The 11,848-nt window shown below is 43.1% G+C and overlaps 1 protein-coding gene across 1 annotated transcript in view; it reads left to right on the forward strand.

Moving 5' to 3' along the window:
* The window catches only part of C1H3orf70 (chromosome 1 C3orf70 homolog), a 110,172-nt gene extending 99,313 nt beyond the window's left edge, over nt 1-10,859 (forward strand). The window contains exon 2 of the mRNA XM_068983733.1: nt 10,303-10,859. Within this exon, the coding sequence (XP_068839834.1) occupies nt 10,303-10,859 (557 nt within the window). The remainder of the gene's footprint in view (nt 1-10,302) is intronic.
* Nucleotides 10,860-11,848: the final 989 nt, after the last annotated feature.

Raw genomic sequence — 11,848 nt, forward strand, 5'->3', positions numbered from 1 at the left:
CCCTGGAACAGCCCAGAGGGATGGGGTGAGGAGGGAGTTGGGCGAGGGGGATGGTTTCAGGATGGTGGGACACATGTATACCCATGGCTGATTCATGTCGATGTATGCAGAAACCACCACAATATTGTAAACTGATTATCCTTCAATTAAAATAAATAAATAAATTTTTTAAAATGAGTATTCTCATGAAGAAAGAACACAGGATGTCATAAAGCTTGGGTCCTGGAACTGACCTCTGACTTATCACATGAGTTTGAGAAAGTAATTAAGTCTCCCCTCCCACTCGTCCTCCCTCCACCAGGATGAAAACATAAATCTTTTTTAGGGTCTCGTTGAGTCATTGTGGAAACAGTATGTACTACATATTCTTGCTAAACACCATTGGGAAGAATAAGCAGGAAAATTATGAACCAAGACTTTAAAAGAGTAGTGTAAGTTACTTACTTCGTGGTTTTGACTGGCCTTTGGTTGAGAAAGAGCTGAAAGTGTTGAACCAGGTTTCCTGAAAAGAAATATATACAGAATTTATTTTTCACTTAGTGATCACAGAAACCTATTCTGATTAGTTTCATTATTGAGAATGTGATTTCAGCTCCCTTGAAAAAGATCCCAGATAAATAAATTGGGTTATAAAGTTTATTTTTTATTCTTATATTATTTGATTTATTATTATTTTTTAAACACACTGTTTATTTGACTGTGCTGGGTCTTAGTTGCAGCACATGGGATCTTCTGATCTTTGTTGAGACACATGAGATCTTGTACTAATAGTTGAGCATGTGGGATCCTTAGTAGTGGCATGTGGGATCTAGCTCTCTGACCAGGGATGGAACCCGGGCCCCTGCATTGAGAGCACGGTCTTAGCCACCAAGGAAGTCCCTTCTTATATTATTTTTAAAAATGAGTGTTAAGTAGTGTAATGAGGTTTAGTCCTCACTTTCCTCTGGATGAATTTTGTGAGTGACTAAGTGAGTCTTTAGCAAACTAAGATTCTGCTTCACAGGAGTATTTTGAGAATAAGCTTTAGACTGTGTAAGTTCTTAAGAAAGGAGTTAGGGCCCTTTGGAGAAATGGCTGATTCTATGACTGGGCCAGGGGAAGCAAGTAACTTCTTACGCTGTCACAAAATGAGGAAGTTGTCATGAAAATATGGGCATGTTGAAATGACACAGGGGCTCCTGAAAGGAGCTTGCAAGAACTAAGTCTGGGATAGTCTGAACAACAAAATAAGTAATAGTAGTAACGGATTACAATCCCTAGAAAAAATAAGTATCTGTGAGTCCGTGCTTCTGTGAGCAAATAATTGAGTACATTTCAATTGAATACATTTGAATAAATAAATAAGGGAGAAGGAGCAGCTCCTGCTAGGGTAGAATTCTCATTAGTAAATATAGAAGAAATGATAGAGATAGAAAATCACTATTTGGCGACCAGCACAGTAGTGACTGTTGCAGACCACATCCACCTATGAATGTATGTCTGCTGAAAGTAATAGATGGAGGTATGGTAAGAAGCGGGATATTTGAAATATCTCTTCACAAGATACTTAACATTACAAAGAGAAAAGAACTAACTTTACAGTGGGGAAACCTAGACAAATACTACATTTAAACAAGTGTTCCAGGTTGACACCATCTGTACTGAGTCCTGACCGTAGCGTGTCCCTCCTGCTACAGTCCTGCGTGATGAAAAGGGCACAGTGTCACCTCAGTGATGGTGTTTCCCCCCATTGTTTTCAATTATACTTTTTTATCTTGAAAAAATTATAGATTCACATGCATTTGTAAGAAAAATACAAGAGAGAGCCCATGGATCCTTTACCCCAGTGGCAATGGTAGTTGTAACACAGTGGTATTGCGTCATCACTGAGACGCTGACAGTGGTGTAATCAAGGTACAAGCATTCCCGTCACCACAGAGATCACTCCTGTTGCCCTGGTCTAGCTAACCGCCTTTTCAAAAGTTGGGTTATTTCCCTGGTTCTGAGTTGTAAGAATTCTTCATATATTCTGCATCATACAGACTTTTATCCTTAGTCTGCTGATAGAGTAAATCATACTGATCATTATTTTAAATTACACTAAGATGCACACAACACTTGCCGTCCTAACCATTTTTTAGTGCGCAGTACAGCAGTATTAAGTAGACTCATAGTGCTGTGCAGCCGTTGCCAACAGCCATCTCCAGAATTCTTTTCATGCTGCAAAACTGGAACCAAAACTATCCCTCTTAAACAGCTCCCCCCTAAGCCGCTGGAAAAGACCACTCCACCTCCTTTCTCTGTGAGTTTGGCTATTCTAGGTGCCTTATACAACTAGAATCATAAAGGGCTTGTATTTTTGTCACTGGCCTGTTTCACGTAACATGGTGTCCGCAGGGTTCATCCACATTATGGTATGGTTTTCCTTTCTCTCTGAGGCTGAATAGCATTGCATTGTATGTATATACCATATATCTTGTTTATCCAGCCATCCATAGATGGACCCTCAGATGGCTTCCACCTTTTTTGGTTATTGCAAATAACACTGCCAGGAGTGTGGTGCAGATGTCTCTTCCAGACTCTGCTTTCAGTTCTTTTGGGTGTGTTCCCAGAGGTGGAATGTTGGGTCGCTGTGGTATCTAGATTCTTTTCTCTCTCTCTCTACTTTTCTCTTCTCCAAGCCCTGACTGTCTTTGAGTATCTTTCCTTTTAGGGATTTAAGTTTTAAAAGTTTGTACCCATTTTTTTTCTTTAAATAACACAGTAAACCTTTCATTAAGACAGTTGTTCAGAGAATACAGTGGTTACTGAATTTCCTAAGTGGCCAGAAACCCCTTCTTTGCCCGTGTTTTTGCATCTGTACCCCAACATCACCAGATAACGGCTGTCATTCCAGCTCTGAATAAACACATTTAGTAGGTGTAACTTGTAGAAGAAAACATTATCTGGAATGCAGCATTCACTTTTCTCTCCAAGCTGCGTTTCTCTTACATTTACTACACTTCAAGAAAGAAAAATGGTATTTTGGAGGGGAGAGGATTAGAGAGAGTAACAGGTAGAAGAACTGAGAAAAAAACTATGAAGAAACACAAAGGAGGGTGAGGGGCAGCAAGGAGGGTGAGTGAGTGTAGGAGAGGCTGGGCAGACGGCCCAGGGTCAGGCTGCAGGATGCCCTCCACCTTTGGATGGCGCAGAGCCCCGGTCCCTCTGGGTCTTAAGATCGTCTTATGCCGTAACAAGTGGGTGACTAACCCAGAGGTTGCTTGGGCCAGAATGTGTTTAATCAGCATCTGCAACAAGTATTTCTTGAGCATCTGCCATCCGCAGCCTCCTGAACTCAGTAACCACCAGTCTACCAGCCAAGGAGTGAAAAGACCAAACCGCCGTTTCAGGTGTTGAGTTCACTACTCTGTGGACAGTAGGCCCTTAAATTCTCCCAGTCCCCTCTCTGTCTCCTGCCCAGCCTCATCTTTCTCTAATCCTGGGGCTGGTGGATCAGAGGTGAGGCCTGAAGGTCTGCCTTTTTGCTCTCTCTGCTTAGAGGCAGAGGTCCTGCTGTAACAAACTGTTAGATCTTGCCTGACTTGAACTTTGCCTGACAAGGAATAATGCCCTCCTTTACAGATAACAGTATTGAAGATTCCTGATATATTTAAAACAGTTTCCCAAGCAAGCATGATGTTCTTCTTGCTTGTATTTTTGGTAACCGTAGGATTTGTGTGAAACATATCCAGGCTTGGAAGCAGACCTGGGACCCCAAAGGTTTAACAGTTTTAGCCCCAAATTAATTTTTTTTGTTTTTGTTTTTTGGCTGCAGTACGCAGCATGCAGGATCTAGTTCCCTGACCAGGGACTAAACTCAGACCCTTGGCAGTGAGAGCAAGGAGTCCTAACCGCTGGATAGCCAGAGAAGTTCCCTTACTCCAGAATGAAGCCCAGTGTATTTTTAGAATAATGTAATTACAAAGAAGTTGTGGCATCTAAGCCTACTTCTGTGTACAGGAGCCAAGAAACAGAGGTAAAAAATACAGGCAGGCTTGATTGATCTTAATACATGAGTGATGTCGTACTGTCTCTGGCACAGTTTGCTGTTTACATGTCTGATCTAAAGTTTCTCTTCAAAAATCTAAGGTAGTTTTCCTTACAAATGCGATCCCTATTCTAGAACTTTCAATTTGACGGAGAACTAAAACAAATGGGAGCAGAGCACAGTGAGTGATTTGCCTACAAAGAGATGCTCATGAGAAGGTCATAAACCAGCAGTTCTCAACAAGGGTTATTTTGCCTCCAGGAGCATGTAACAACAACTGGAGACACTTTTGATGTCAGCCCTGGGAGGAGGTTCTGTTGGCATCTAGTGGGTAGAGGCCAAGGATGCTGCCAAACATCCTGCAGTGCAAGGGGCAGCCCCTCAGCAAAGGGTTATCTGGTCCAAAACGGCGACAGCACTGAGTTTAAAAAGCAGTGATAAGTATGTGTGGACGATATCCCATGGACTGATTGATAAACCAGTTACACTAGGAATAAACCCAGGGTGGTGCCCACATTTGTGGCTTTACTCTCTAGGACTTTGAGTACTTTTTTCTTCCAGATTTATATTTTTAAATCATATTTTGTTGTTGTTCAGTCGCTCAGTCATTGTCTGGCTCTTTGCGACCCAATGGACTGCAGCACGCCAGGCTTCCGTGTTCTTCACTATCTCCTGGAGTCTGCTCAAACTCATGTCCATTGAGTCAGTGATGCCATCCAACCATCTCATCCTCTGTTGCCCTCTTCTTCTCCTGCCCTCAGTCTTTCCCAGCATCAGGGTCTTTTCCAGTGAGTTGGCTCTTCATATCAGGTGGCCAAAGTATTGGAGCTTCAGCTTCAGCATCAGTCCTTCCAGTGAATATTCAGGGTTGATTTCTTTAGGATTCACTGGTATGATCTCCTTGCTGCCCAAGGGACTCTCGAGTCTTCTCCGACACCATAGTTAGAAAGCCTCGATTCTTTGGTGGTAAGCCTTCCTTCTGGTCCAGTCTTACATCCATACATAACTACTGGAAAAACCATAACTTGGATTATACAGACGTTTGTTGGCAAAGTGATCTCTCAGCTTTTTAATACACTCTCTAGGTTTGTCATAGTTTTTCTTCCAAGGAGCAAGCATCTTTACCTTCATGGCTACAGTCGCTGTCCACAGTGATTTTGGAGCCCAGGAAAACAAAATCTGCTAGTGTTTCCATTTTTCCCCATCTATTTGCCATGAAGTGATGGGACAAGATGCCATGATCTTAGTCTTTTGAATGTTGAGTTTTAAGTCAGATTTTCACTCTCCTATTTCAGCCTCATCAAGAGGCTCTTCAGTTCCTCTCTCCTTTCTGCCATTAGGGTGGTGTCATGTGCATATCTGAGATTGTTGATATTTCTCCTGGCAGTCTTTTGATTCCAGCTTGAGCTTCATCCAGCCTGGCATTTCACGTGATGTACTTCGCATAAAAGTTATATAAGCAGGGTGACAACATACAGCCTTGACAAAATCCTTTACCAATTTCGAACCAGTCCATTGTTCCATGTCCAGTTCTAACTGTTGCTCTTGTCTTACATACAGGTTTCTCAGGAGACAGGTGAAGTAGTCTAGGATTCCCATCTCTTTAAGAATTGTCCACAGTTTGTTGTGATCCACACAGACCAAGACTTTAGTGTAGTCACTGAAGCAGAAGTAGATGTTTTTCTAGAATTCTGTTTCTTTTCCTATGATCCAATGGATGTTGGCAATTTGATCTCTGGTTCTTCTGCCTCTTCTAAATCTAGCTTGTATATCTGGAAGTACTTGGTTCATGTACTGTTGAAGCCTAGCTTGAAAAATTTTGAGCATTATCTTGCTAGCATGTGAAATGAGTGCAATTGTGCAGTAATTTGAACATTCTTTGCCATTGCCCTTTTTTGAGATTGGAATGAAAACTGACCTTTTCCAGTCCTGTGGCCACTGCTGAATTTCCCAGTTTTCTGGCATATTGAGTGCAGCACTTTCACAGCATCATCTTTCAGGATCTGAGATAGCGCAACTGGAATTCCATCACCTCCACTGCTTTGTTTGTTGTAATGCTTCCTAAGGCCCCCTTAACTTTGTGCTCTGGCTCTAGGTGATTGACCGTGCCATTGTGATTATCTGGGTCATTAGATCTTTTTTGTACAGTTTTTCTGTGTGTTCTTGCCACCTCTTAATCTCTTCTGCTTCTGTTAGGTCTATACCATTTCTGTCCTTTATTGTGCCCATCTTTGCATGAAATGTTCCCTTGGTACCTCTGAGTTTCTTGAGCTCTCTAGTCTTTTTCCATTCTGTTGTTTTCCTCTATTTCTTTGCATTGTTCACTTAGGAAGGCTTTCTTATCTCTTCCTTGCTATTCTTTGGAACTCTGCATTCTGATGGGTATATCTTTCCTTTTCTCCTTTTGCCTTTAGCTTCTCTTCTTTTCTCAGTTATTTATAAGGCCTGCTTAGACAACCATTTTGCCTTTTTACATTTCTTTTTCTTCAGGATGGTTTTGATCACCACCTCCTGTACAGTGTTACAAACTTCCGTCCATAGTTCTTCAGGCACTGTATCAGATCTGATCCCTTGAATCTATTTGTCACTTCCACTGTATAATCATAAGGGATTAGATTTAGGTCATAACTTAATCAGTTAGTTCATTCATTCAGTCCTGTCTGACTCTTTGCTACCTCATGGAATGCAGCATGCCAGGCTTCCCTGTCCATCACCAACTCCCAGAGCTTGCTCAAACTCATGTCCATCGAGTCAGTGATGCCATCCAACCATCTCATCCTCTGTCGTCCCCTTCTCCCCTGCCTTCACTCTTTCCCACCATCTGGGTCTTTTCTAATAAGTCAGTTCTTTGCATCAGGTGGCCAAAGTATTGGAGCTTCAGCTTCGGCATCAGTCCTTCCAGTGAATATTCAGGACAAATGTCCTTTAGGATTCAGTGGTCTGATCTTCTTGCAATCCAAGGGACCCTCAAGAGTCTTCTCCAATACCACAGTTCAAAAGCATCAGTTCTTTGGCACTCAATTTTCTTTATGATCCAACTCTCACATCTCTACTGACTTCTTGAAAAGCCATAGCTTTGACTAGACAGACCTTTGTCAAGAAAGTAGTGTCTCTGCTTTTTAATATGTTTTCTAGATTGGTCATAGCTTTTCTTCCAAGGAGCAAGTGTCTTTTAATTTTATGACTACAGTCACCATCTACAGTGATTTTGGAGCCCAAGAAAATAAAAATCTGTCACTGTTTCCATTGTTTCCCTGTATTTACCACGATGTGATGGGACTAGATGCCGTGATCTTAGTTTTTTGAATGTCAAGTTTAAGCCAGCTTTTTCACTCTCCTCTTTTACTTTCATCAAGAGACTCTTTAGTTCCTCTTCGCTTTCTACCATTAGGGTGGTGTCATTTGCATATCTGAGGTTATTGATATTTCTCCTGGCAATCTTGATACCAGCTTGTGCTTCATCCAGCGTGGCATTTTGCATGAGGTAATCTGCGTGTAAGAGTCGGACACGACTGAGCGACTGAACTGAACTGAACTGAATCTGTGTGTAATTTAAAAAATCCATCTGGCCTGTGATGGATAAGGATAAGAAGCTTGTGGAAGCTTGCTGATGGGAGGGACTGGCTATACCTGAATGGCCTAGTGGTTTTCCCTACTTTCTTCAAGTTGTGTGAATTTTGCAATAAGGAGTTCATGATCTGAGCCACAGTCAGCTCCAGGTTTTGTTTTTACTGACTGTTTTACTGTTTTTACAGCTTCTCCACCTTCAGCTGCAAAGAATATCAATCTGATTTCAGTATGAGCATCTGGCGATGTCTCTGTGTAGAGTCCGTCTTTTGTGTTGTTGGAAGAGGGTGTTTGCTAAGACCAGTGCGGTCTCTTGGCAAAATTCAGTTAGTCTTTGCCCTGCTTCACTTTGTACTCCAAGGCCAAACTTGCGTTTACTCCAGGTATCTCTTAACTTCCTAGTTTTGCATTCCAGTTCCCTGTGATGAATTTGACATCTTTTTTGGTGATAGTTCTAGAAAGTCTTGTAGGTCCTCATAAAAGTGTTCAGCTTAAGCGTGTTCAGGGCATAGACTAGGATTACTGTAATATTGAATGGTTTTCCTTGGAAACTTAGATCATTCTGTCATTTTTGAGATGGCACCAAAGTACTGCATTTCAGACTCTCTTTTAACTGTGAGGGCTGCTCCATTTCTTATAAGTGATTCTTGCCCAGTAGTAGATAAAATTGTTTAGTCACTAAGTCGTGTCTGATTCTTTTTTGACCCCCTGGGCTGTAACCCACCAGGCTCCTCTGTTCATGGGATTTTCCAGGCAAGCGTATTGGAGTGGGTTCCCGTTTCCTTCTTCAGGGGAGTAGATAAAATGGTCATCTGGATTAAATTCTCCCATTGCTGTCCCCTTTAGTTCACTGATTCCTAGAGTGTCTGTGTTCACTGTTGCCATCTCCTCTTTGACCACTTCCAATTTACTTGATTTATGGACCTAACATTCCAGATTTCAGTACAGTTATTGTTCTTCACAGCCTCAGACTTTACTTTCACCACCGAACACATCCAGGACTGGTCGTTGTTTCTTCTTTGGCTCAGCCTCTTCATTCCTTCTGGAGCTGTTTCTCTGCTCTTCTCCAGTAGCATGCTGGACACCAGCTGATCTGGGGGGTTCATCTTTCAGTGTCATATCATTTTGTCTTTTCATACTGTTCATGGGGTTCTCAAGGCAAGAATGCTGAAGTGGTTTGCCCTTCTCCAGTGGGCCACGTTTTGTCAGAACTCTCCACCATGACCCGTCTGTTCTGGGTGGCCCTACACCGCATGGCTCATAGTTTCATTAAGTTAAACAGAGCTGTCATCCATGTGATTGTTTTGGTTAGGCTTACAGGTAATTGTTATCTCTATTTTCTTAACACTTTATACAGAGATGGCTTTGTTGACTGTTGAGTGAAGAAAATGAGGAAAGAGACAGTAGGAACAGGTCTGGTTAGGTTTCACCTCCACGTAAATTCTGTGAGAAACACTTGAGGGTTCAGAGCAGAGGGAAGGTTTGGGGCTAAGCTTCTTGATTTTCTGCAGGTCACTCTTTGCATCTGCCTGTGCCTTTCCTTCTGCTTGGCTGAGGTTGTGACTGTGAAGCTGGCATTAGGGAGAATATCTCCTGTTTAGGTCACTGATGAGCTTTGGGTTTTAAAAGAGATCGTTTCATACTCTGCACCTTACCCCAGCCACTGAGGGTGACCAGGACAATCCTATAGGCTGTTATCTATTAAATGTGTGTGTGTGTGTGTGTATTCTGATTTACATTTAGAAACCTGAAGAATCATAATCCTGTTAATAAATTTGAAATATCTATTGTTGCTTACTTGCTAAATTCTGTTTAACTTTTTATGACCCCTTGGACTGAAGCCCACCAGGCTCCTCTGTCCTTGAGATTTCCCATGCAAGAATAATGGAGTGGGTTGCCGTTTGCTTCTCCAGGGCATCTGTCTTCCCAATCCAGGGATCGAACTGGAGTCTCCTGCATTGGCAGGTGGATTCTTTCCTGGTGAGCCACTGGGGAAGCCCGTTTAAGTTTCTATATTAGCATCTAATCACTAAAGATAAAATGGAATTATAATTTTATGGTGTATTATACTATTTTACACCATAAAATAAGACTGATGCTGAAGCTGAAACTCCAGTACTTTGGCCACCTGATGCAAAGAGCTGACATACTAAAAAAGACCCTGATGCTGGGAAAGATTGAAGGCAGGAGAAGGGGATGACAATGGATGAGATGGTTGGATGGCATCACTGACTCAATGGACATGAGTTTGAGCAAACTCCAGGAGGTGATTAAGGACAGGGAAGCCTGGCATGCTGCAGTCCATGGGGTCACAGAGTTGAACATGACTGAATAACAACCATAATACTATTTTACAGTGTGTTTTTACCATATTATATTGTGAATGTTCTTTATTCTGGCATGATGGGTAAATCATTTCAAGATGCCTGTAAAATAAGGATGATAGTATCCACCCACCTACTCCAGAAGCATTAAAAAGACTCAAATATAAAATTAAGATTTGTAAAGTGTGTTGAGTTTTTGGATGAAAACACCATGATGTTTATGTACCATGCTGAATTTTTGATTGATTATAACCTTGTTGATTCTACTTTTAGTTTCTTTGGAGATGGTTTTGAAATATTTGTAAAAACATTCTGAGTCCTCCGAGAGAAACCATTATGGCTACCTTAGCCTAGCAGCTGTAGCGCTCTTGGATTTCAGTTGCCTTTCTGTGTCCCCCACAGGCAAGTATGTGTATCAGCCGATGACCCCTGTGGAACAGCTGCCCAGCACTGAGATTCCTGCGAAGCCTCGGGAGCCTGCGAACACCATTCAGATTTCGGTCTCCCTCACTGAACACTTTCTGAAATTCGCATCTGTTTTCCAGCCCCCTCTGCCCCCTGACTCGCCAAGGTACTGTATGATCTCAGACCTCTTTATTGACAACTATCAGGTTAAATGTATCAATGGGAAGATGTGTTACGTGCAGAAGCAGCCGGCGCCACATTCCCACAAAATGAGCCCCGAGGAGGTCTCTGCGCACGATGCCTTTATTTCAAAAGAGAGCAGTACACCAAAAATAGATCACTGCTCTTCTCCCTCAAGTTCCGAGGACTCTGGGATCAACGCGATCGGGGCTCACTATGTGGAATCGTGTGACGAGGACACAGAGGAAGGAGCGGAACTGAGCTCAGAGGAAGATTACAGCCCAGAGAGCAGCTGGGAGCCAGATGAGTGCACCCTCCTTTCCCCCTCGCAGTCTGATCTGGAAGTGATTGAGACGATAGAAACCACCGTGTGAGGGCCCGGCGGGGAGCGGCGCCTCTGCTCCACGCTGAGCTCCCGTGCTTCTGTCCGATGGACCCTTTCAGTCAGTGTTTCCTGCCCCTCTGTAACAACCGTAGCAGCTCAGTGGTCTGCTGATTGAGCTTCACTTTTAAATTCGTCTTATAGCTAAGACATTCTGTTGTTATAAATGGTTTTCTTTTGTATCTTCACTTCCTTTCTATGTAGCATCTGGTGTCATGAATTGTGACCCAGCGTTAATTTCACTGGGAACTTTGAAAGCGATGAAGCGATGATCACAGAGCGTCATGGATCAGGTTGAGGAGATACCCAGAGTGAAGGAGACGCTGCTCTATAAGTAGCCGGTTCTTCGCAGAACCACTCTCTGGCAGTCCTTCTGGCATGCTGATGAGCACCGCGACCCTGCTAGCCCTGGGAGGAAAATTGGTTCACGTGACCAGTTCAGGGTGTGCTCTGGTGCGTGCCATTCTGTCGTTTCCCCATCCCTCTTCTACCTGCACTGGCTCTGGGCCAGTGTTGCCACGGCTTCCTGGAGGCCAGCTCAGTCCCCCGTTAAGGCAGTGTCTGCACAACCAGCCCTTCATGACCTGGGGCTGGGCTCGGCCTCGCTCCAGAAGAGATGACATCATCTGCTTCTCGCTCAGTCCAGCTTAGCTTGAATGCTTATCCCCTCTCCAGGGTGCTGTGGATACAGAATGAATAAGGCCTGACTCTATGCAGGTGAGGGGACCTCGAGTGCCCTGGGAACCCGGGGGAGGCAGAGATGCACTTGGCTTGGGCTGGCTGGAGAAGGAGTAGCATTTGAGCTGGCCTCGGGGGTGGCTTCCCCAACATTTCCCTGCTTTTTAAAATTGTTCAAATCTGCGGGAGACTTTTAGGAAGTCATATAGGTATTATATTTAGGAGGCAGCCACATCTGATGTCTTAAGGAAAAAAATCAATAAATAGTTTTAGTTAGCATGGAAATGCTAAAGACAGCAGTCC

This window comes from Capricornis sumatraensis, chromosome 1, assembly GCF_032405125.1.
Source record: "Capricornis sumatraensis isolate serow.1 chromosome 1, serow.2, whole genome shotgun sequence".
NCBI lineage: Eukaryota > Metazoa > Chordata > Mammalia > Artiodactyla > Bovidae > Capricornis > Capricornis sumatraensis.